Source organism: Neltuma alba, unplaced genomic scaffold (assembly GCF_004799145.2).
Source record: "Neltuma alba isolate B1F8T4 unplaced genomic scaffold, ASM479914v2 tig00007934_pilon, whole genome shotgun sequence".
In the NCBI taxonomy this organism is placed as follows: Eukaryota; Viridiplantae; Streptophyta; class Magnoliopsida; order Fabales; family Fabaceae; genus Neltuma; species Neltuma alba.
In genome coordinates this window covers 9,913-37,129 of record NW_021634907.1, presented here as the reverse complement: position 1 = coordinate 37,129, position 27,217 = coordinate 9,913, and the positions used below count along the sequence as shown (strand labels likewise).

The 27,217-nt window shown below is 31.8% G+C and overlaps 2 protein-coding genes and 1 long non-coding RNA gene across 3 annotated transcripts; all 3 read right to left on the bottom strand.

Moving 5' to 3' along the window:
• Positions 1 to 914: 914 nt before the first annotated feature.
• Positions 915 to 4,657, bottom strand: LOC114753458 (U-box domain-containing protein 6-like). The gene is made up of 5 exons (XM_028942147.1): positions 4,604 to 4,657; positions 4,291 to 4,476; positions 4,049 to 4,162; positions 2,467 to 3,620; positions 915 to 1,854 (listed from the first exon to the last, which is right to left on the bottom strand). The coding sequence occupies exons 1-5, from the start codon at positions 4,655 to 4,657 to the stop codon at positions 1,047 to 1,049; spliced, it is 2,316 nt and encodes a 771-aa protein (XP_028797980.1). The 3' UTR covers positions 915 to 1,046.
• A 7,279-nt stretch (positions 4,658 to 11,936) lies between these two features.
• On the bottom strand, positions 11,937 to 13,568 carry LOC114753459 (anthocyanidin 3-O-glucosyltransferase 2-like). Its single transcript, XM_028942148.1, has one exon. The coding sequence runs from the start codon at positions 13,566 to 13,568 to the stop codon at positions 12,117 to 12,119; it is 1,452 nt and encodes a 483-aa protein (XP_028797981.1). The 3' UTR covers positions 11,937 to 12,116.
• A 3,412-nt stretch (positions 13,569 to 16,980) lies between these two features.
• LOC114753460 (uncharacterized) lies at positions 16,981 to 21,276 on the bottom strand. The gene is made up of 3 exons (XR_003740997.1): positions 20,719 to 21,276; positions 17,122 to 17,412; positions 16,981 to 17,048 (listed from the first exon to the last, which is right to left on the bottom strand). It is a non-coding gene; the product is annotated as an uncharacterized LOC114753460 (long non-coding RNA).
• Between the last annotated feature and the right edge of the window lie 5,941 nt (positions 21,277 to 27,217).

Below are 27,217 nucleotides of genomic sequence, written 5' to 3'. Positions count from 1 at the left end.
GATGTGGCGATTGGTAGAAGTGCCACATTTTAATTTTTTTTTTCAAAAATTGGGTGAGGGACGGAAAATTTTTGTCAGAAATTAGCGACGGATTAGTGATGGAGAATTTTCGTCGATAATTAACGATAGAATTTTTTATCGCAAATTGGAATTAGCGAAGGAACAAATTCCGTCGCTAAAAGCATTTTTTTTGTAGTGAAAAATGGTACTTTGGGACCTTGCTAAAAGAATTATGACAGTCAAAGGCATTAATTTTGAAATTATCAAATTTCTGTTGAAAATAAAGTTATAGTTAAAAATAATAAAAAGCTGAATTAAAAATATAGAAGCCAGTTGATTAATTTGAAAAAATTAGAAAAGCTAAATTATGCTACATAATCTCTCTAAAATACTTATATCTATCATTAGATCATATATTAATTTATAAGGTAAGCAAATTAATTTGGAGAAAACGATAAATATAAATATTTTAAAGTAACTTATTTAACTTTCTTAATCTCCCTAAATCAGTTAAAAAAAACTTAGGTCAAATTCCTTATCCATTTTTTTGTTTTATATAAATTTATAATTAAATGCTATTAAACACTAATATTTCAAAAATAAAGCATGTGTTCATGTGTAATTAAAAAACTTGATATAATAAATATAAAAAAACTTGATAGAAGTACATCAAGGAAATGAAGTAGCAACAATTATGTCAAAATATAACAAATAATTAGCGGTTGACTCAACCAGCCAGCAATAATAGTGTGACACATTAAACACTCCAAACCCATATTTTATATTTCTATAAAAAGAAAAATGGAAAATACACACATACCCCAGCACTTTTTTTTTTTGGAAAAAAAGATAAAATTTATGAAAAATTAGCAGAGGAAGAGAAGAAACAAAAAATCATAACTAATTAGCCCTGTACATCTCGTGGCTTCCCACAAAAAATGATGGTAAGCAGCAAAAATCAATGAGAACTAGCTAGATAGAGGGGAAGCCGGAAGCAAGACAATAGAATCATATAGATACAAAGATTTTTAACATACCATTGGAGCTTAATTGTGATAAATAGAATAACTCTTGCTTTTGGAGAAAAATCTAAAAGGCTTCTCAATTATTCTTCTAGACAATGACTTGCTAATCAGAGGTTTTGTTTCTTGCTGAGAAACAACCAAATTCCTCTTATTATCAGGTTCAGGAGCAGGAGGACACAAACGTATCTTAACAGGTGAAGGATCTCGTCGCTGCTCTCTAAAGAGCATCAAAAGTTTCTGAGCTTTTTCTTTCCCTCTTGGGGTCCCATTTACTGATATCAAAACCAATGAAGGTATTATACCTTCTCTTAGGACCTTGTGGCTACATTTCTCATTCCCATTACACAAGATTAAAAGACAAGACACAGCTTGTTCTTGCTCTAAGAGCTCACTAGATTCTAGTTTCTTAGCCACTGCATTAATGAGTCCTGGGGTTGAGATTATTTCCTCTTTTCCCAAATTAGAAGCAGCCAAATTTATGAGAACAGGAATGCATTTCTCTGTCCACATGCTATTATCATCACCCTGGCCTGAAAGAAGGGACAGAAGGCCATTGATGATCCCAGATGAAAGGAGGTTTGGAATATTTGAAGGGACAGTGGAGAGATTATAGAGTGAGTGGAGAGAATCTTGTTTGCATTGAATTTCGGTGTCATCTTGAAGGAGACGGATCAGGAACTGGACAGCCTGAGTCTTCCCTATCTTGGTCTTGGCTTCTTCCAGGCAAGAGAGATTCAGATAGAGGGCCGTTGCACAACCATATGAACTTGAGTTAGAAATTTCCTCCAGCAATGGTAACACTCCTGCCGATAACATAATTGCCTTATTTCTGTTCAAAAAGACAATAAATAAATTATTCAAAATATATGTGGTTAATGATGCTCCCTAAAAATTTCCGAGAAGAATCGTTTCCTAAGTTTACAGCGCCAACATGGCTTACAACAATATCATGTTCCATATCTTTGGAAACTTCAGTCACATCCTGGAACTGAAAAACAATGTCCAACTATTTTGTTCATAAAACATGCTAATAAGGAGCATTGGCCTGAAAACTGAAGGAATAATTACACAGTGTAAAAGAAGTATAAATAATGTTTTCTAAAAATCAGCAAATCTGTCACATAACAACAGGACAGTAATCATTTTGCGAGTGTTCTGTAGTGAAATTGCGTAAATATTTACACAAACAATTGTCATGTCTTTTACTAAAGTGCAGTGGCGGCTGAACAAATATCAGAAAAAGAGGCCCAGACAGCAATCACGAAAGTTGTGATAAGTTACAGTATAACCATATTTTTGTGATAGTTTAAGTTCGTATGGCAATAATAAAGGATATATAGAAGGCACTACAAAATCCCTGATGTGGCCTGATCTTGTAATAACAATAAAATTAGTGTCGTTCAATGTTACGAAAATGCAAAGGGTAGAACAGATAGTACACCTGTTGTTATTCACAGCAAGGTTGAAGAGAGCCATTGCTCCACTTTCCTGAGCTTTCAGATTCCCTTCAGACAGAGCTGACTTTAGAAACTGCAAAAGTGCCTCAACAAATCCATGAGCTCCCATATAATTCCTGGCTTCCTCCTTATCCCTCAGTAATATCCTTAACTGTTCGACCACATTGCACTTTGTCTTGTAATCTGTCTTTTCAAGCAAAACTTTCTGCAACCTCAGATACTGCTCGGTATCTTCCTCCGGTGCAGACAAAGCTTCGTTTTTATCTACTCCGGCTTCTTCTGAGAGGCCGCTCTCTTCTAAAGGAACCACTTTGACACCATTCGACTTGCATGAACTCAAACTATTTACAGCTTTTGAATTTGTTGATTCAGGCTCTGATAAAGCCAAGGTCGAGTAGTTAATATCAAAAGATTCAGGAGGTCGACCAGGAACAGGGACTCCATTCTGTTCACACCAGTTAACAACGAGACCCTTAACACAGTAATTCGGAATCAACAAAAGATGATCGAGTTTCTGTTGTGTCTTGGGGCAAGTATCGTGTCCATCTCTGAACCATTTCTCTATACAAACCCTTTCATATGTTTGACCGGAAACGATGATGACGGGATCACACATAAGTTGCAAAGATATTGGACACCTCAACTCTTCAGGTGGAAGAGGCATCTGACCTGATCTCCTATTGATTGGATTTAAATTAATGGAACAGCGTTTTGAAATCTCTCTTTCAAGGGCCTGACATTGACTATTAGGAACACTGCACTCAACAGATCCCTGAGTACTGGGAGAACAAGGAGCGGAACCTTGTGAATCATTGTCATCAGAAATTTCATTTTTAAATAACTTGGAATATTTCCTCATGAGGTGTAGAAGATATGCAACTATTGATTCCTTCTGATTGTCTTCCTCAGCCCTGGCTCTTTCAATGAGCTTCTTGAGAGCTCTTCTTTCTGTAAGAGCTTCTCTCGAAGATGTGATCCCAAGTCTAATAGCGCACTGGTGAAAACACTCAAGCTCGCTGGCGTCATTAGAGTCGCTACATTGTCTCCCTTGATGTAGCAGTTCAATTAAATCAGCACCAACTTGCTTCTCCAATGGGTCAAGTGCAAATTTTACACCCTCAAGTTCATTCACAATCCCCTGAAATGAATAAGGACCATTTATGAAGAGGGTTCGAATGCTTTCCGGTTAGAATAACAGAAAAGGGCAACACCTATGCATGTGCATATTCATACAACAGTCGGAATTGAGCAAACACAAACCGGATGGTCTACATTAAGTTTTTCATTCTAGTGCCAAAATTTTCAAACTTAGATGGCATTCCTTCAGGATGAAAGGATGAAATTAAATACTAACGATAAGCCCCCACTCTCTCATGCACGAAAAAGGCACAAAGCATGATTCATCATCAATAATGTCCACTTCCCATTATTAAGGCTGAAAACTACACATTTAAAATGTGAAAACATCATCAGAATATATGCTTCACCCACATATGGAATACTACAACATGAGCATGCCACTTTCAAACAAGAAAGACAAACTAGAAAGTCATATTGTTCAGGTACCTGACACTGACATGCCATAGAACGCGGAACAATATCTTCCACCTGCATAAGGCCATCTTTAATAGCAGATTTAGACTTTTCAAATTTTAGAAGAACGGCATCCGCAGTTATAGCCTGCATAAGTATAATAACGCATTTCAGAAAAAGTGACTTCATCAAGCCACAGTTAAAAACCCATTCGATTTAAACCCACTATTTATTGTCATAGGCATAAGGGAATAAATAAAGGCATGAACTCATACCAAGTAAAGTTTACTACACTCTGAACAGTGCTGAAGAAGATTCTTGGCCTTCTCTAGGGCTACGTGTAATGAACATAAAGCCTCAATACCAGCTTTGCTCCTAGGCCTAGCTGCTTCTAAAGATGGAAATATTGACAATACTTTGCAATACAGTATAGAAAGAGCTTTGCACATTTCTCCATGTAACTGTGTGATAAACCAAATTTACATTGTTTAGACTACATTATTGGACATGAACAGGAAAGAAACTAGCTGCAACTTGTGAAACAATGGCTCAAAAAACCAAAACAAAAAGAAGAATGTATCATCATACCTTGGCATCACTTGCTGCAAACAGATTTTCTTCAACCTCGGCAGCGTCCATCATTCACTTCTTGGTGCTAAATAATCTCAACTACTTTAGCTGTTTGGTCAAAAAAAAAAAAAAAACTTTAGCGCCCAAGTACATGTTAGCCAAAGGGGTGAAGAGGTATTATTACTTATTTATTTTATAAATAATAACAGCATGGTGAAACTGATTTTAACTTGTGTTTAGTAACGCCCATAAAAGCAAGCAGAATAAAACGTTGAAGGCGATGAATGTAATAACCAAAATTTACTGAACAAGCAAAGAAAAACAGATCTAGTTTTATGGCACGGTGTTCATCTCATGATGGACTCTCCTTATGCCGTGAACACAAAGAACAGTGAAATGTACATTCTGTGGGGCATTGTGCTCATCACAGTCCCATTTAGGACGTAATCCGTGACACAGAAGGCCAAAATAAATAAATGAATTAAAATGAGATAAGGGTCTGCTTATATATAAATCACGTACAAATGAAAAAAAGAATATGTGGTAGCTGAAGCTAGAATACGTAGTCACATAACTGTCTTAGGGGGAAAATAATCCTAAAATCCAAAAGGCAAATAATTAAGAGAAATTTCAAAGAAAAGAAAATACAAGTACATCAATGAACACATTTCAAAATTTCAACGAATAGGACATAGAACGCGGAACATTGACTCAGAACAAGAAAGGATAGAACAGTCGATCATTATTTCGGTAAAAGTGTTAATCATTATAATTTATAAAGGTATTTGGATAAGAACAAAATCATGGTTTCAGAAGTATTTTTTTAGTATACGAAGTAAATATGTGAAGAAATGTGTCTCGATTTTCAAAAAAGTATTTCTGAAAAGTGATTATAAAGTTACCTACCCTAAGAATTTGGCTAGAGACTCTTACTCCCTGAATAACACCAAGTGGTTCCTTTTGTTCAATAACATTTCAGACCAGATACAAACATAGAAGACTTTGAAAACAGAATTCCTAGCTCCCACGCCCATTAAAACAAAACCCAGGAAAAAATCTTCCGCAATACAATTTCCAAAATGCAAGAAAAGGACAAGCATTCTTCGTTGCAGAAAATGAGCCGTATAACCACCAGTCGCCAATGAAAATTCTTATTCAGAAACAAAACAGAGTCCCATATAGGGGGAAGAAGAGAAAAGAGAAATTTCAGACACAAACAACAATATAATCAGTAGATGCGAACAGAGAAACAAGATTAGGATTCGGGGCAAATACTTACCCACAGAAAATGCAATCAACTAAAGCCCCTTCATCTAATGACACTTCTAATCTAAAATAGCACTTGTCGGAAGATACGTAACTTCATTTACGTCAAAATCAATGTGCCAATTTCTCAGAGGACCCATACACCGGAAAGAGACGTAAAAATTGTAAGAAAAATATGGAAACCGTTGAGAAATAGAACTTGGGTTTTGATTAATTTGAATGAAAATAACACAACGAGTCAACGACCATGATGTGTAACTTTATAAATTTCCATCTGGGAAATGAGCATCTTAAAGACAAAAAATCGGAAGTTAAAAGATAAAACTTTCGCCGCTGTCATCCCTCCGGTTTACCGGCCCGCAGTTGCCGACCTCCTAGTCTATCGGCGGCTAAAACTTGTCATAACCATAATTAATTAATTATGGTCCAAACGAAGAAAAATTGGTTATTTTCGGCTTTTTTTGGGCTTTTTGTTAGTTCTTTTTAATTTTTTTGCCTTTTGCCAGCAAAGTCTTTTTTTAAGCTTTTATTTCTTAAAATTAGTAAAAAAAAATTTATTAAATAGATAATTCATTCATTTAACCATAAATAGATTAAGTAATGCAGCTTGAAATTAACTCCAGTAATTAAAATTTATAGGGATAATAATAGAGGTAGTTGAATAATAATTTTTTATATAAATTTAAATGTTTTTAACATGGTATTAAAACCTTGTTCGGATTGACTAATCATACCAGTAAACTAGTAAACCAGCCCGGCCGACTTAGTTAACAGTTTTAGTGGAGCCAACTGAATTGGATTTTATATATTTTTTGTTCTTCATTGATTCTAAAATAATATTATTTTAGGTGTAAAAATTAAGAGAAAATAGCAGCATATCATATTTGTGTTTTAATAATTTTATTATGTATTATTTATGGTTTAAATATTATTTTAATTATGCGTGATTGGTTTTATGGTTTATACATAAATGTGTAGATTAATAGCTTTTTATTTAAATATTATTTTAATTATGCGTGATTGGTCTTACTCTAAGTTGACATCCATCGACTTAAACCATCAATCTTTTAAATCACTATCTTAAGCTCATCCTTGCCTACCTAACCAAGCCTGATTTTTTTTTTTTGACCTGATAAACAAGCCTGATTTAAATTTCTTTTACGGGAAATGAATTATTTGAAAATACTATCAAAAGTTAAGAATTTATATCACTTTTTTTAATCTATCTAGTTGATAGGCACAAAATTGCCAATTCGTTATTTGTCATCCTCATAATCTGTTGCCTAATATATGTGACTTAAATCTTGGACACAGGACTTGTGTGTGTGTGTGTTTATATTTTGGGTGAGCACAATACTTGTATGTAGTGATGAAACAAATGTTTTAGGTTAGCATGTGCGCAATTTTCCATCAAAGTTTGGGTCTAATTATCATAACTGAACAATGTTCTTGTATTTTTTTACTAGAGATATCTACAATGATATAATTTACAAAGATATAAAATCAGATGATAAAAGACAGTCTGATTGACATGAGATGATATCATAGGCTTTTGACTAGAAGATTAATCACATAATAATAAATAATCTTAATATGCCATTAATGATTAAATTGCATATAAACACTAGTTAATGGCTTTATTTAAAAATCAAAAATTACAAAATAAAAAAAAATTAATGACTTAAACAAAAATAAACATATTCTAGCTTGATTGGTCTTTAAATGATGCTTTTTGAGCTTAAACATGCAAGACTATAACCCAAATTGCTACATAATTGCCCTCTAAGTTTGCATCATTGCAAGTTGTAAAATTTGAGAGAAATTCAATTTAATTTAGTATAATTTAGAAATTTATTTTAGTCTTAACAACAAAATATAGAGGGGAAATGGGAGCAACCTTTTTGAAGAGCGACTGAATAATGTTACTTCACTTCACAAGTAATTACAATTGATGAAGAAGACAAACATTAGCTAAGAAAACACTAAAAGAAAATAAAGAAAAACAATATAGGCTTTTTAAACAATAACCTTCTCTTACAAATGGGAGGTGGTTGTTCAAAGATTCAAAAATTCTAAGATTATGAGCAAGTTTTGCAAATTGATCTGTCCTGGTGTTACTCTCCCTAAAAACATGTTTGATAACTATCTACCAATTTCTGTGAAATAAGAGTCTGAATTCATCTACAATATCCTTGTAAGGGTGATTTATGCCACATCCTCACAAGATCATATTAACTGTCTCGATGCAATTAGACCAAACTTTGACTTTGTTGAGTCCCTTATTCCAGCGTAGATGCAAACCGTGGATAATTCCTATTGTTTCAGCTTTAGCTGATAGGATTGCAGTAAGTTTGGAGTTATATCTTGAAATCCAGCATCCATCCTCCCGAAAATAGCACCTTCACACCCACTTTAGCTACAGCAAAGAACCAAAGCATCAGTTTGTAGCTTGACAAAACCTATATCGTATTGGGAAATTCGTCCGATTCCTGCTTGGACTTTCCCATATAGAACTTACAATTGGCTATGAGATCTTAAACAATGGTCCTATTAAGCACAGAACAGGATGGCATGCCCATTCTTATGCTTGCGAGGATACTCTTCTTGAAAGAGCTTTTTGCAATAACCAAATGTCCCCGCAAATATATTCAAAGAGAATGGGCCAAGAAACTTCTTTTGTGAATTCTTTGCCCACTCTACACGTTGTAGCGAGACGAAGATTACCCACTGTGTGTCATTGATTATCGAGAGCCATTGTTGTTTAGCACTGAAGCAATCTGTCAATATTTATTAGGAGGTGCGGTTAGGAGTAACTTAATATTTTTAAATTTATATTTTAATATTTGTTCCTTCTTAATAATTACAATTTTTATGATTCTCTGTAATAAATATTTTTATGGATTTTAATAAATATTATTTCCTCTAGGTCCTTCTCTCTAATTTCTTCTCAATAACTTTGTGTCTAAAATTCAGGTCCTTAACTCAATCCCTCAGATTTTAGTCATTTAATAAATTTCAGAAAACTTATACTATATATAGTCCTAAATATAAAATCCACTTTGTATAGTGCAAATTTAAGATTCAATTTGTACTGCAATGCAATTTATACTACATAATAGATTAAATTATATTTAGGATTGGAGGTAGTAGTTAAATAAGTTATAATCAAATAAAAATTTATAAGGACTAGCAAACTAAATAATGGATGAAATTCGATCGAGTAAGTTGCAATTGAATCAAAACCATCAGAACAAAATAATTTATTTTCCTATATTTCATTAAGCTTTTAACTCACATATATAAAAGCCTGATGATCGTACATACTTTTTTCTCGGTAAGGAAATAGCATTATCATCATTTATTTGAACTTTGAACTATTTTTAGAACTCGTTTGGTTCAAAGAATCCGTTGGAATGAAAATGAATGGAAAAGAATTGAGAGGAAGAGAATGAAAAATTTGCGGCCGAGTGAGTGTTTGATTCGCACTGGAATTAAAAATGGGTTCAATGAAAAATTTATGTTTGGTTGGATGAAAAAAGGTGAGAAAATTGAGTTATTTTACCATATTATCCTTGATGAAAAAATATAACATTATTTAAATAAAAAAATGGTTTTTTTTAAAATAAGAACAAAATGATATAAATAAAAAAATACTTTTTAACCTTATAAAATAATAATATTATTGAAAAATTCGGTAATTTATAATTTAAATTAATAAATGAATATTAAGATTCAATATAAATATAAGATTCACAATGGATATTAAATTAATAAAAATAAAAAAATAAAAAAATAAATAACAGGGTAAAAAATATATTAAAAATAACAAAATATTAAATTGGAATATGAGAAAGATATAAATAATATATAAATATTATGCACCCTAATTTTATTATGAGAACTGGAATTTTTTTTAATTTCTTGTTTATACTTTTATCAATTGAATATTTTTATTATAGACAAAATTTATATAATATATTTTAAGATAATCTCATGTGTCTTTAAATTGTAAGATGTTATATGATTTGTTGATTATGTTCCTTACAACAATGCTGGAAGATGATAATTCATCAAAACAAATTTTTAAAAATAGCCAATTAACATCTCAATTTTCTTATTAACAAAAAAACATGTTTTAGTATTAAAAAGACAAAAAAAATCCTTGTTTGCCTCATTGAACTTACAAGAATAATTAGCCAACATTCTAATTTCTTTATTTGTCAAATGACATATCATTGAAAATCCCACTAAGCCTAGTTTTTTACGCAATAAGACCCTTTCCAAAAAAAAATAATAATTTGTTTTCAAAGTTATGTCCTGTAAAATTTAAGTTTTAATATAACAAGGAAAGGAGCAAGTGAATTCGAATTTAACGCGGCAAATTCGAATTTCCTACAAAAGTGCAACAAAATGTCCATTAAGTTCAAATTTGTTCCATCAAATTCAAATTTCCTACATTATATATCAACTTTCACACAAAATTTTAATCTTGCTACATTCTGTTATACACTTATACTCAATTTTTTATGCACCAAACAGAGTAAATTTTCAAATAAAAAATCGCGACATACTGTAACCACCCGCAACAACTAATGAATATATAATTTATCGTTCATATATATATATATATATATATATATATGTAGTCATTACAACCACAACCATAACTAAAATAAGCAAACCGAATCAAACAAGAATTAAATATGACTATATTCATATTTTCCACCTCGAAATGGGTTTTGGGGCATTTGGTTCCATAATCACTACACACAAAAAAATACTATTGGCGACGGAATTTTTTATTTAGCGATGGAAACCGATTAACGACAGAATTAGCGATAGAATTTGTTCTGTCACTAATTAGATTAGCGATGGAATTTTCTGTCGCTAATTATCGATGAAAATTTTTCATCACTAATCTGTTACTAATTTCTGACAGAAATTTTCCATCACTAACCTGATTTTTGAAAAAAAAATTAAAATGTCACTTGGCACCTCTACCAATCGCCACATCATCACCGGTGGCCCCCTCCACATGTCCCTACCACCTCAATGATGACTGTCACATAATTCTCTCATCAAAGTGACTTTTCAATGGCTCAAACTTAGGACCTCATCTGTGTGCGTGTGTAGCTTTACCAATTGAGCTACAATGAACTTGTTGACCTATATAAAATTATATATCTAATATTATTTTATGTAAACAATTATATATACATATATATTATTAAAAACTAAAAATATACTATATGATAATTTTAATCATAACTATTTTAATGACAAAATATTTTTTAAATATTTTTTACTATTTGTTCTATAATGTTTTATTTTTTTAAAAATATTTTTAATATAATTTTAATTTCTAAGGATACTAATTTTTGAATTTTACATTATAAATAATTTTTTATCAATATTTTTTAAAATTTTTTAATTAACAATGATAAGATATACAATTTAATTATATATGTATTACATTACATTATATTATATTACCTATATGTGTTTTATATATTTGACGAAAATCATTTACAATTAGTCAAAAAATCTTGTTATTCAAAAAATAAGTGCTATAATAAGATCTAATAAATTATTCTATATAAAAAATTAAATGATTTGAATAGATTATGATAAATAATATTCTCTTATTAATAGTACCTCAAAGAAAATTATCTCTAATAAGAAGATATTTTTTGTTAGGAAAAAAAAATACTTCCTATGTATTTGGTTTGAGATTGAAATTACTACTTTGAGACATTTGAATTTTCTCTCCTTAGTCGTAAAAATTAATTTATTTGACGCAATTAAAAATAAAAAATAAAAATTGTATACACTTTTAAAGAAGTAATTAACCATCGTAATTTTTTTCTGTAATATCACATGACTATAAATAATCAGTGTATGGTTGGTCAAAAAAATATTTAGTATATTAATACATTGTACTTTATATGAATACGATCAAAATGCAAGCTGCACGCAATGCATCTATATATAAGTGCTTTGCCTTCGTTCGTTCTACCACCAAAAAAAAGGACCTCAATCTATCATTTATTCAGCATAATATATAAATTAAAACAAATACGACTCATCATCGTCAACCATTATAACCTTGATATAATTACATTTTCCCCACAGTTACCATCTAAAATTACATGGGAAATTGAACCTGTAACCCTTAGAACTTTCACATCACTAGACCAAAAAATTTTATGCATAATACAAATATATAATGCTTATGAAAATCACGAGTATAACTCCAGTTTCAACCTCAATTGAGTATATCGTGAATGAAGCGTCCTAAATAAGAATAGGAAGAGCCACCCTCCATTAAAGCCCTCTTACTCATCTCGCTCATCTCCTTCACTTTCTTCCTCACTTCACTCTCTTTCTCCATAACTTGTTTTATGCCTTTCTCTATTCTCTCTGCACTTATCACTTCCGATTTGCTCACATCACCAAACTCCATCCGATAATCCAATGAGATCTCCACGCCCAGTTTCAGCTCACGTGCCAGCTCGAATGCATTCAATTGTTGCTCCGAGTAAAGTGGCCACGTGGCAATGGGCACTCCATAATATGTGCTCTCCAGTATTGAGTTCCACCCACAATGCGACACAAAACCTCCCACCGCTTTATGGGCCAAGATTTGGGCTTGTGGGGCCCACCCAATCACTTTTCCACTCTTGGCCGTTCGCTCTAAGAATCCCTCCGGTAATACGTCTTTAGGGTTAGAGCAATCACTTGGCGCTTCAAGAGGCTTCGGTGTGGGCTTCTGTAAACGGAGAGACCACACAAAGTGGACCCCACTTCTTTCAAGAGCACGTGCGATTTCTATCACTTGATCATCGTCGTCGAAACAACCCATACTACCGAAGCACAGGAATAAAACCGACAGAGGAGGCTGACCATCGAGCCACTCTATAACGTCCGACCCTCTTTGAACCGTCTCGCTCTCAGTCTCCCCTACACTTAAAATGGGCCCCACTGTGTAAACGGTAAAATCCGCGTTACGAAATGAACCAACCGCATGCGATTCAAGCTCCTCGAATGTATTTACTATAATACCCTTGGCTTTCTTTAACCTGCACGCATGAAGGTAGAAAAATGTCGCCCACTCCTTATCCAAGGCGGCGCCCGGAAAAACATTAGCCGGAACAAGGTTCTGGAAACTCGGGATGGCAAACTGCGCTCCGGAGTCCTTGAAATTTAACGCAGTCGTATCGACGTTTTCTCGTTCTCGAAGCGTGTGGATGTGAAGCATGTACCCAAGGAAAGCAGCACCCGCAGTGAAGAATCCCACGATTGGAACTCCGAACTCGTCGGCGACGTCAATCATGGTGGAGCAGTACATGTCGACCACGAATCCGGCGAGGCGAGGGGAGTCGGGGCCTGAAATGAGGGCGGAGACAGCTTGTCTGACGTTGAGTTTCTGGTTTTCAACAACAGAATCGATGAAGGAAGCTGGATTAAGAGACTGATTAGAGTTAGGGTCGTGGTTCGGATCAGGCAGGAGTATGAATTGGAGCTGTTTTGGGAAGGAAAGGGAAGAGGTGAGGGAGAGCGCGTAGGCCTCGCCGGCGGGGTCATACGGTGCTTTGATTATGAGGATGGTGACCGAAAGATTTCCATGGCGGTTGACGAGAACCTTAGCGAACTCGACGGTGGACGCTAGGTGACCCCTGCTTGGTAAAGGCACAAACACTAGCTGCGATTTCTTCATCTGATGTGTGTTTCAGGTGAATGATGAATCAAGGTGCCGAAAGCAATCTTGCAGGTAACGAAGTTACGAGAAAGGAAAAAAGGGATTGTGAGATTAGTTAACGAGATCTACGTCGCTTTTTTAATCTGTCCCAAGAAACGTCCGCATTCCGTGCTAATCACGACTGATGAGCACGGCGTGCTCAGCACTCAAAAGCGAGCAGTATGGGATCTTAGGCTATTTTTTCTGGGTTATGCTCATCACCTACTGGTTAATTTGAGCCGTCAGATTAAATCTGGACGGTTTATATTTAATATTATTAAATAATTATTTTAAAATAAAAAAATTATATTTTTAAAGAATGATCGTTATGAGATTATTTTTATTTTTTATTTTATACATATTAAAATAATTATTTTTAAAAAATAAAAATAAAAATAAAAATAAATCTGGACAATCTAGAGGAGTGATATCACCTGATGAGCACCTAATACAAATCTTTTTTTTTTCCCACCTTTTTGGGTTTAAGGTTTATTTAAAAATATTGTGTTTTATTAGATATTTTTTCCAGGTGTGCCCATAACTTAAAATATTTCCTGATGCAATTATTTAACACCCTAAATTATTTTTTAGGCAAGTTCAGCATTCTAGAAATAATTTTTGATTTATCTATCACCTTAAAATATTTTGTCAAACACATATAGTATCTTAAAATATTTTATGATTCATCTAGCCTTTTTAAAACATTTTTCAAATACATCTAGTATTTTTTTTTAAATGCACATGAAAATTTTTTTAGAGTATTGGATGAAATTTAATCCAAAAATAATTTTAATATATACTATATCCGATTTTTAATATAAGAGTTAGTTGGTTAATTTAAAGAGATTAAAAAACTAATTAAATTAGTTATTTGTAATAAATAAACGTTATCTTTTCTAAAATATCTTTACTAATCAAATGTATTTGTTAAAACTATCATTATTATAATGAATATTTTAAGAAAAAATAGATAAATATGAGAGATAAAATAAATTAGAATTTATATTTAAAACCAAAATAAAAATCAAACAAACTCTTATATTAATATCTTATAATATATTTTTGTTGTGATGAACAAAAAGAGTAAAAAAGCAATAACAAAAAAACCGAGGTCCCACACTGCCAGCGTTTTGAGTGCTGAGAACGTGGAATGTGATTCTGTACGGATATAGAGAGGGGCCTGCATTCGGTGCTCATCACTTGATGAGCACCCAGTGCTCATCAAGTGATGAGAAATCTGGACCGTCCAGATCTAATCTGGACGGTCCAGATTTAATATTTTTAAATAATTATTTTAAAATAGAAAAATTATTTTTTAAAAGTATGATAGTTAAGAGATTATCTTTATTTTTTATTCTATACCTATTAAAATAATTATTTTTAAAAAATAAAAATAAAAATAAAATAAAATATGGATCGTCCAGATCCGATCTGGACCGTCCAGATCCTGATGAGCACTGGGTGCTCATCAGCTTGATGAGCACCCAATGCAAATCCGATAGAGAGAGAAGATATTAGGAATAAAAAAGTTTTTTAAAATAAAAAAAAGTGCTATTTGATTTTTTTTTCATTTAATATTCTTTTTGCCAAGAAAAGGGGAAATTCCTTCCTAATATTCTTTAAAAATAAAAAGAAATATTCTTTAAACGAAAACCTTAAAAAATATAAAACATAATTTGGGTTCTTTAATTTATAAAAAAGTTAATATAATTTTTTGTCTTTTAAATTTGCCTTCATTTTGGTTTCATCTCTTAAGTTTTAAATCACAGATTTTAGTCTTTCAAATGACAAAATAGTCTAAGTTTTTATTAGATTATAGAGATAAATGTTTTAAATAAAAAAACTTAAAGAACCAAATCTTATAATTTGGAATTTAAGAGACTAAAATTAAAATGAGGACAAACTTAAAATTTGTATTAACCTTTTATAAAATTAGACCAAATTTTAACTATTAATTATGAAATATTAGAAAACAAAAATACAAAAATGTCCTCTCATTACAAAAAAAAAAAATTCAATTACTGACAAAAGTCAAAATTACCGACGGAATTACTGACGGATTTGCGACGAACATGAATTACTGACGAAATTTCTGACGAAATCCATTCCATCAAAATTTTGAACATCACTAAATTTATTTGTGATAATTTCCGACACATTTGTGACAGAAATTCCGTCAAAATACCAATAGATTTTTGACAAGTAATCTCTGTCACAAATTTTGCGACGAAATATTCTGTCAAAAATTTGTCATTGAATCAGCACAAATTTGGCAATTTCAGTTGATTTTTTTAATTATATTTTGCTATTTTAATTTGATTAATCCTCTAGTTTTTTAAGAAGAAACGAAGGACAATTGAATTTGTCAAAAAAAAAAATCAAACATGCTATAATTAAAGATATATGTCTTTCACACATCTTGGATGTTTCAAATGTCAAATGTTAAGTAAAAGCTAGAAATAATAATAACAATTGCCAACTATCATTTCTTAAATTTATATTGCTATTAGAGGGCTTAGATAATCTAATTCCTATTCATTCCAATGCAAACATGATTTTGTTATAATTTTGTCTCATCTCTTGATGCTCTTGTCTAATTTGTTGAATCTCCTGTGTAAATTTTGTTATCCTCCTGCGCAATTCAGTTTCAACATTATTATTGATACTTGTGCTGTTGATGGAAGGAGAAGATCTCTACATACAAATATCATCATCAGTCTCAGATCCAAATCCATAGATGCGGCCCTTCTTGTTTTTACCACCTATAACATTTAACCATATGTTAAATTCTTCCTGATTAGATTGTACACTTGGAGAGCCTCCTTCAGAACTTAGTTCGGCCTTTCTCCTTATGAACTCATCCTATAAAACAAAAGGTAACAGGAGTATATGAGATAAGTATATGTTTTGGAAGGCAAGATCCTTTCAACTTAATCCCAACAACAACTAGATCAAGTTAAGTCTAAAAGAAATGAGTGTTATTTTTTTTTTGAAGACTAATTACCAAAAATAAAATTGCACTAAGAATAAAAAAATACCATAATTCATTAATTTCTAGCATATGATGACATATTCACCAATTCTATCAAATTGAATAATATGCAAATGTAACCCAAGTTTAGCAACGAAGCAAAGTAGATTGGAGAATAGCATGTGTATAGGTTATATAACTTCTAATAAGTCAGATGCAATAAATTTTTGTCTAACACTAGTGTGCCCTTAGAGAGTTAGCATAATCAAATTGATTTTTTATGATAAACATTCAATAAGACTCATAGCACAACTAGTCAGGTCTCTAGCCATCAGCACAATTTCAATGATCCAACATGTCAAATATTAGAAACATATACTCATATGAGCTGATTCCACTCACTGGTCTGCAAATTTTCTAGTTTTATCATTTAAATGTGTCATCTTGAACAATTCAAACATAGAAGGATCTCTTCCTAACTCCAAAGCCTGCTATTATTTACCAAAATGTATTATACATGCATTAAATAAATAATAATTTAATTTGAGGATAAATTCTTACCAGTCTCCTCTTATGCTCAGTATTAGAAATATTTCCACCTTTGTGTTGAGTGCCTCCTGTGGTTGAGGCTCGATTAGCCTTAACAATCTCACACTTAGCTTTATAATCTTCTGATACCCATATTCTCTCTAACTCGTTCATCACTTGACGCAAAATCCACTTAGCCCTAACTTGTTTTTTATACAAGTCTTGCCTACTAGTATGCATTGTATTTCTCAAAATTTCTGCACACTTTGCATTCCAAAATTTCTTAATAGCATGATCATATTGTGGCAACCATTTATATTTTCACTACATAAATGAGAAACAAAAGAAAAATATAAATTAAACATATGGAGAGGAAAAATTTGAAGACATAAAACAAATACAAATAGAAATAAGATTTACCGCCCATTCATCAAACAACACTTTCTTATATTTAGGCACTGGAACATGAATGGTCAAATTTTTCTTGAATAACATGAAGAATATTTCATACAATAGCAACAACAGAATTAAACCTAATAACAATTTTATACAAAATATCATTACAAATGCTGTTAGCTAGCATTAATATAATAAATTAAGATGTGAAATAATATAAACTTAATGGTGACTTTTGTTTTCTTTTTAGGATATATCTTTGTTCGACCATCTGAAGAATCATAACTTGATGGTGAAAAACTAGGAGGGGCCTGAGAAGTAGCGGGATACGAGTTTTCAGTTCTAAGAGATGGGATTTGAGGAGATGATGCTTGAGATGATAATAAGGGTCTATTATCTGACTGAGTCATAATTGGAGATAATCTATGGGATGATAAGGGTTTGCTATATTCTTCATTTATAGTTGGAGACCTAGTAGATGTTTCACCCATAGGTAGAGAAGATGTTTGAACAGGAAATTTGTTGAGTTGGTCAAATAATTATAGAGAAGATGAAGAGCTCAAGTGTACAGCACGCATATGAAAGTTTTGTTTCAATGAGGCATCATATGTTGGCACCCTTTCATCCCACAATAATTTTAATTTATCTATTAAAAGTTGCAGATATACATCTATTTTTCATTTGGGATTACTAGGACCAGGGATGATCACTGTCAAGAACATATATTCTCGTGTCATGCACATCTCAGGTGGTAGATTATATGGAGTAATAACCACATGCCAACAAGAATATTGTCTCCCAAATTACCCAAATAGCATAAATCCATCAACACATAACCCAAGCCTCACATTTCTTGGATCATATGCAAAGTCTGGATATATGCTATCCAAAACCTTCCCCACCTGACTGTCAAAGGGGTGAGAAAGGACATTAGAACCTCGACGGTTCTCATAGTGCCATCTTATTTCCTTTGCAATTTTTCCAGAAGTAAACAACCTTTGTAATCTAGGAATGAGAGGTGAGAACCACAATTTCTTTCTTGCAATGTTCTTTTTTCTTCCATGATATTTTTTGGGAGAAATATCTCGTCTCGCAACAAACTTTACATTGGGTTGCACTATCATCAGCTTTATAATACAAGATACACCCATTCACACAACAATCAATCTTCTTGTAATCAAGACTTAGTTTTGACACTAACTTTTTTTGTTTGGTACAAGTCTATAGGCATACGAGTGTCTTTTGGCTATGTCTTTCACATTGGTTGGGAGACTAAATTGTAGCTTTGTTGTGACACGTTAGTTGCTGCTTTAATACTCAATAATTACAAAGTTGCTGAAAGTTGAGATTCCTTTTCATGACCTTCCCACAAAGGTTGTTGTGCAGCACGCAGCAAGTCATAAAGTGCTCTTACACCAGGATTTGGCATCTACTCAACTCCTTTATCATAGTTATCCCAAAAGCTTAGCCCAGCTGCACCTATTACCATAGTCTTATATTAACTTTGTTGGTTACCAAATGGACCATGCTCAACATGTAGCGCATCTTCTGGCATTAGACAAATAGGTGAAGGATATTTTGGTCGTCTTTCGCCATAACTAGTCCATATATAGTAGTTTGGCATAAATCCTTTTTCATAAAAGTGTGTCTTCACCTCATCAAAACTTAGATATGACCTATATTTACATTTCACACATGAAAATCTAAGCTCTTTCGACGTTTAAGAATAAGGAGATTGAAATGCGTAGGCAAGAAACTCCTCAATGCCTTGCTCGAAATCCATTGTAACCCATTTATACTTAAATCAATTCTATTATATATCCATCTTCAATTTTTTAGAACCACCATTCTAATAGAGAAGAATATGATGTAAATAGTAAGAATCAAAGCAAGCAGGAAATATATATATATATATATATATATGTATATATATATATGGCAAAAGAAAACTACTGTATGAAAAACCTAAGATTAAACACCAATTAAAACAATGAGTAATTATATATATCCCAGATTTTTCGCAGTAATGTTTTCCTTTTAAATTGTACAATATATTACTACTTTAAATTCTTTATAGTTATTTAAAATCAATTAAAATGATGTGATTTGAAGCAACTTTATCATATATGTCATGCAATTTAAGGCGTGAGGCTTTTTTTAATGGGTTTATTACATCAATTTCTTTAAGACAATGAAATTGTACGTTGCCATGACCTGGTGCTTAAATATTACATAATTTTCATTTGAATTATTTGATATTATAGAATTTTCAACTTTATTGGTATGTATAGGTGATTTTCTTAAACTTTAAGCAAAATAGTCATGTTAGTAGTATGCATACATTAAAGGAAGTTGATTGACTTTTGGACTTGGTGGATTTTAGTATTGATTATTTCTTTGTTAATCTTTCGTGTGTGGGTGTTTAGATGCTTGGAACTATTGGCTTTTTGCAGCTTCTCTCTTTGTTCATCATGTGCATCCCATCAAGTGTGAGTAGGCAATTTTTTTTTTTGGGGTTGTGAGATACAAGAACAGCTGAAGTTGAATTCTCTGTATTTATCATTCATATACACTTAGAGAGTAAAAGTGACAAAAGAATAAGACTATTCTTTCAGCCAGCAAATAAGATTGTATTTGGGCTTGTATTTCATCTCTAAGTTAGTTTCTAGTAATAAACATTAAATGCTTTTTGACACAAGCATGCATGCATGTATTGACCATTTCCAGAAAAATCAACCTAAACAAAAGTATTAGAGAGGAGGAAAAGAGAATAAGAACCAGCTAGTATCACTTGCAGGACACTAATAATTAGAGAAAAAAAGAATAAGAATAATTGGGACTTCAAGCTTTTTGTTTGTGAGGTGAATCAATTGATCCTTTATTTTTATGAAAGACGATATGTTATTAACGGCGATAAGTTTACGCACAATACATCCCAAAATGTAAGCATCAAATAACTAAATCACACAAGAATCTATTTTGCACACTCTGAAGTTCATGGCAAAAGAAGACAAGTTAAATACCACATAATCAGAACACACAAAGCAATAGACCAAACATATAACAGTAGCAATATAACACTAATATATTTCAAGCTTAAAACTTTCATGACCTATCCAAAAATTTGTTTGACACTTAAAGACCCAATATAGCAAAATAGAGCAAGATTCCAAATTATTATAGATTCAATGAAGAAGCAGGAACAGAGGATTGCAATTCATATACATAACGTACCTTAAAGGACAAAGGTTGTGACAAGAAGAGAAATGCTAGTCTTGGAGCAAGAAAAGGTCTCACAGCTGTAGACTAAAACTTCCACAACCAACCAGAAAATGTATCCTCAACTCTCATCCATCCAATATAGCAAAAGGAAGTAAGGTTTGAAATCATTACCTATTGAATGAAAAAGAAAGATTAGGGGACCAAAAACCATATATAAAACTTACCTGGAAGGGACAACAGTTGCAAAGACAAGGAAAATGATGGTCACCGAAGACTGAAGCACAAACAGCAACATATTGAAACAGAGAAGAGGAGTGGAATAAGTCAGCGACACCAAGCTATTATTTGAGAAGGAGAGAAGTCGAGTGATTGCGTGGGGTTTAGAGCTGGACGAATGGTGAAAGACGACGATGAAGTACTGGAGGACGTCGAGCTTAATGGTGATAATGGAGGATGCCGTCACCATCAAAGCCTGATGGAGGAAGAAGTCATAGCTTTTGGTTCTCAGGTGAACGGCACTATCTGGTTTGGCGAAGAGGAGATGGACAGCATCGATGGTGTTGGTGGATGAAGGGAATTTTGATGTTGGTGTCAACGATGGAGGAGAAGGGAGAAGCTGATGACGACAATGAAGAATATGGATGAGCTCGACAATCAGTGGAGAAGGAGCTAGACGATGGTGTGCTACTGGCTAGGATTCCAGAGGAAGAAGCCGTCGTCCCCTCGTGCTGAAGAAGAAGTGATTTAGATAGTGCCCTAGCTCATTCCAAACGCAGCAGTTTTGGTTTTCACTGACTTTCTTCTTGTTTTTTTTTTTTAAATTTTTTTCCAACTTTTTAATTCCTTTCCAATATAATATAATAACCCAAAATCAATACTTTTGTCTTAGTGACCTGCAAAATAATGAGATAATAGGATAAAGTCCTAGAAATCATTATTTAAGAGCAAAGATAACACTATAACAAAAATACCCTTTTAAGCTCCATTTTAATAAACTCAATTTTTATTTCAAATTAACCATAATAAATGTAATTTAGCTCATTTTAGTTGATAAGAATCCCTTAAAAGATATAAAATAATAAGGTAAAATATGGTTTTATCAGTATTACAGAAGGAGGGCGAATCATTAGAAGAAAGAGAAGAGAAAAGTTAAATTTTTTTTTTACAAAAATAAAGTCTCAAATTAAAGGGGTTAATGGAGGGAAGGTGAAAATCTTTAGAGAAAGAATAAATTTAGCCTTCTAATAAATGAAATATGGTTTCTTCAAAAAAAAATTGTCAAAATTAGATTTTATAAATTATAAGTCTAAATTTAAGTCTTACTATTTTTCACACACAAGAACAATAATATTATATTTAGAATAATATTATAATATTTAGCTATTTTTTTCAATCTATATCTAGCCAACTTGATATTAATGTTGATATATTTTATTGGTATAATTTGATTTATATTAATTTGTATTAAAAGTGTGCTTTGACTATTAGATATGGTGGACTAACTTTAAACAAAAAAAAGTTAAAAAAAAAGGAGAAACTATTTTCATATTTACCATTTTTATTTACATAAGATTCTAATTTTTATTTATTAGCAATTCATTAAATATATGTTTTTTATGTTATAGTAAAACCTTCAAATTGTATTATCTGTAAATAGTTGTTAATATTAATTTTCTAATTTATGATCTATCAAATACCAGTTTAATTTTTTTTAATATCTTTTGAAATGATTTGATATTTTTAGTTTAAAAATGTCCATATATTTTTAAAAATAGATAAGATATTTATATATAATATAACATTGACAGTACCTAATTACATGAAGATGTGGAGTAAAAAGAAAGAATAACATTGTCATGAATAAATTACAAGAGATGATGCTTAGGATTCATGCATCTCTCACATTTTAATGAGGATTGGTATAAATCATTATCATGTACAATCAAATCATAAGCATTTTGTTAAATTAACAGGACTTGTAATTTTTTAATCAAAATTATCAAGTCTAAATCCTCAAAATATAAGTATGTTACATATTTGGTAGGAGAATTTTGTTATTCTTTACAGTTTCATGAAACTCAATACTAATAAGTTAGCAATATTGTTATACATTATTCCATGTAAATATTTGCTTTGTACCCATTATATTCTTCATATGATATTCTCTCAAGATTAGTAAAATCCAATTTTGTCTCTAATATTTATTCTTCTATATTATGATCAATAATATTCAGTTAATTTTCAAATAGTCACAATCAACCAATAACTCAAAAAATAATTTTTACTTTTTCATACTTAAGGCAGTCAAGTGCATAGATCGAATTATTATAGTTCACCAATACCTATAGGATTTCACTATGTCCCTTTACGAAATTTTCATTTGCTTCTTTCTTACATAATGGAGTCTTTTACCTCATAAAATATAGAACGACTACATTTTATAAGATCAAATATATAAAATTTCTAATAACACCTAATATCTTGGGGAAAAGAAATTAATATTTCTGATGGAATTAGCCAAAGACAACATTCCGTCAATAATTTTTGCTAGAAATTTGTCGAAACTTCCATAGTTAAATTTACTAACGGATTTCTCATGGAATTTGCCATGGAATTGCAATAGAAATTACCTACAGAATATTTACGTGACTAATTATGTCGGAATTATTTTACTGACGGAATTACCTGTAGGTAATTTTGTTGGTAATTTCTGTCACCAATCGGTGGCAAATTCTGTCGTTAATATTTTTTATGAAATTTGCCACAGTTTTCTGACAAAGTTTTGGGCCAGAATTTATTCCGTTGATGATTCAATGTTTTTTTTTGTGGTGTCTTTTTTTTTCCCCTCCCATCTGGCCCCCTCTCTTTTTTTTCCCTTCTCTCCTTCTTCCTTTCTTCTTCTTTCTCTTTCCTCCTTCTTTTCTCCTTCCCATTCTCAGCTTTTAGTTCATTTCTGTGTGTGAAAACTATGAGCAAGATGATCGGGCTGAAATTGAGTGCATATACTCATATTCGGGTTATCGAATGGATTATTGAAGTGTCCTCCTACGCATATTTTTAACTGGTGATTACCAGATATTTTCTGAATGGGAGGAGTTTGTTCTCGGAAGCAAGAGCAGGACATTGAAGACAGTCCTCAAGAAAGCGTTTCGCGAAAATATCAGAGATGTTGGGTTTCCATGTTTTATATGAGGTGTTTGCTTACATAGCAACATGTGGGAAATTTGGGTTCCTTAAATGATCATTGATGCTCTGTTTGGCGTGTGAAGGAATGACAAACGGTTATTAATTAGGCTGTGGGTTAAGTAAGATTTTGTTTCCTCCATTACTCCTCCACTATATCTTTAATCTTATAACTCATTTCCATTCACATTCATGTGACTTATTACTCACTATCTATCATTTAAATATAAGTGAAACCTATGTGTAAAACTATGCCTATAAATAGGGCATATCATTGTATTGTGATGCAAGTGAAAGAAAGTGAAGTAAGTGAAGAAATACAATACCATTCTCTTTTTTTTGTTTATATCTTTTCTCTAATCTACTTTCTTTCTTGTTTAATTTTATAGTCCTCCGATCCTTAATATAAGATCTAATTGTTAAGCTGATTTTGGTTCTAAATATAAGACATATTTATCATATTTATCAATTTTTTTTAAATTACCTCTATGGATACTTCCTTAACCATAATCAAATAAGAAATAGAGAGAGGATATTAAGAAAGATAATTATGATGTTTTAGGAAAAACATGTCATATTTCTTATAATTAACTAACTTACCTAAGTTCTTTAATCTAATCAAATTAGTTAAATATGTCTTATATTAATGACCGAAATAATAACATATTATTAGTTTTTACATTTCTTTGCACTGGTGCCCACCACATCGGGAGTCCTTGGAACATCGGCTAACCGGAACTACACGCTTATTGGCACAAAATTGCTATTATTAGATTGGACAGATTCAATTATTAAAAATATCAAATTAACTCTAAAACCTCTTGATAAATATTCTGTAGTTATTCTTGATTAGATCTAACAATAGTTAATTATAATCGCTAATACTTAAAAATTATATAGTTGAATTAAAAAAAATTGGGATTTTAATATGGATTTTTTTTCTACATTTATTTTTTTAAGAAAAACTCCAAGTCTAAAGTGATGAAGTATATATAATTTGATTCATGGTATTAATACCGATTTTATTCTGTTAAATGGAAGACACCATAACCCATTACTAGTGGCTACATTTTAAAAGGTGCGCCTCTGTTTTAATTTAAGCAACCAAATAGCATAGTTACAACCATCTTTAATTTATAATTAAATTTGAAAGCCCATGCATGGTTAGCAAAACAAGTAGCAAATGTTGTTGTTATTCTGACTTTCTTGAATATAATTAGGCCAAATTAAATGTACAAAAACAAAGATGAAATAAGAGAGAAGATATGTATATTGAAAAGATAAAAGATTAATAACCATTATTATTAATATCACCTAAATCATCATTAAAAAGTATAAAAAAAGGCGACCTAGTGCTCAAATCTCTCCCTAGGGTTATCAGGATTTGAATCTCTAGGTCACATGAGAGCAATCTTACCATTACTCCAAGAGTCACATTTATATGAATATATAAAATTTAGAGAAAACTAATTTGGAAGTTCTTATAGTTTTTTTGGATTTTGAATTAGGTCTCTACACTTTTTTTTTTCTTTTTATCGACTCCTTAAACTTTTTACTGTTAGGCGTGTTAATTCTTCTTGTTAAATAAGTGCTAACACTGTTAAATATGTCTGTTAAAATGCCTGAAGCATTTACTTTTATCTCATTCCACTCCTTCGCTCATGCCTCAATATCTTCTCCTTCACCATCCAACATTACCGCTATTTGGAGCGTCCAATATTTGAGCTGTATCTACTTCTTTGGTCAATAAAAAAGTTGTTCGGTCTTCTATTTTCATTGGTTTGCTCTTTATTTTTGTTCGTGAAAAGGCCATTGATTCTGGGCAACATTGTGGATATATATTGATGGTAGGTTAGTTGCTATGAAGGAAAAGCCTGGCATTGGTTTAGTAAGCATTTCAACCGAGCACTACTGTGCTGGTGTTACCCAAATAAAGATTTTTTTAGAATAATGTTATTATTAATCAAAGGAGTACATTGATTTGTTCTCAACACAAGAAAAACACCTTTAGAGATAGTACTCAATATAATAAAAATCTGGATATAATAATAACACTCGTGAGGTTGATGATTTTCATGAGATTCTCTTGATCATCCAATTGGCCTTTCTCAATCTAACAATATGTGCTTTGCTCTTGCACATAATACTAATCCAACATCCCACCTTCAATTATAGTTCTCCTTATTAGAGAAATTTGAAAAGCAGTAACTATAGCAATGTTGCATTTGTTTCATTGCCCGCAGATATCAATGCCTCAAAATAACTCTGTTTTTCTTTTTTTGATACACGGGAAAGTTAACTCTGTTTTTTTATTACTCAAACAGGGGCAAGCTTTATGACTTTACAAGCACCAAGTAATTATTTTCATTTTGTACAATTCTAATTTCTTTTATCAACTTGATTACTTTTCAAATTCTTTATGTGTTGTTCACTTTTGATCTATACATGCCTCTACTTTTTCTTTTTCTTTTCTTTTCTTTCTCTTGTTTTGGTTGAATAAGTAGCTTGATATTGCGATATGGTATAGTTCATCGTGATATTGGTTTTAACAGTTTCTAGTGAGCTTCTTATCAATATATATATATATATAATAACAAGAAGAAGAAAACTAAGGATGAAGATGAAGAGAAGGTAGTGATGAAAAACAAAATGGGAGTAGAAGGTAAGGGGTTGTGTATTAATTGAAGGGTCAAGGTGTAGTCATTGGTGTGAACAGAAGAAGGCAAAGGTTTGTTAGCAAACTCTTTTGTGGGTTACTCCAGTGTGGGCCAAGAAAGCTTAATCATTGGAGGCTCAAAACCGGAGTCAACCTGGACGATGATGAAGGCCATAATTCATATGTGGGTGATGGATCGTGGATCAATGCATGTTAACAGCAATTTTTAACGGTGTTAGCATTTATTTAATAGCAGGAATTAACATATCTAATGGTAGAAAGTTTGAGAAGTCAATCAAAAGAAAGAAAAAAAGTATAGGGACCTAATTCAAAATTGAGGTAAATTATAAGGACCTCTAAATTTATTTTCCCTAAAATTTATATGAAACTGTATTTCTCAATCACATATGTTCAAGTAGTGCGGTTTGTTTTGTTTGTGTTTACTTTTTATTTGGCTTAATATCATTTTTAATGTTTGAAATTTTACATTATTTTAGTTGTGGTTCTTAAAATTTGATTTCATTTTAGTTTTGATCCCTAAAATTTTAAATGTAAAATTTAATCTCATTTTGATTATACTTCTTATTTTAAAGACTAAAAACATTATTTTAGGAAAAAAAATTTAACGGATCAAAATGAAATAAAATTTTAAAGATTAAAACTAAGACGAAA

What these genes read in the sequence shown, in the direction of transcription:
- LOC114753458 (XM_028942147.1), bottom strand. Translation starts at nt 4,657, where the DNA reads ATGATGGACGCTGCCGAGGTTGAAGAAAATCTGTTTGCAGCAAGTGAT. An exon ending in AGTGTAGTAAACTTTACTTG is followed by an intron (nt 4,163 to 4,290) that starts GTATGAGTTCAT and finishes ATACTTATGCAG; the next exon opens with GCTATAACTGCGGATGCCGT. An exon ending in CTTGCTGTGAATAACAACAG is followed by an intron (nt 1,855 to 2,466) that starts GTGTACTATCTG and finishes CTTTTTGAACAG; the next exon opens with AAATAAGGCAATTATGTTAT.
- LOC114753459 (XM_028942148.1), bottom strand. Translation starts at nt 13,568, where the DNA reads ATGAAGAAATCGCAGCTAGTGTTTGTGCCTTTACCAAGCAGGGGTCAC.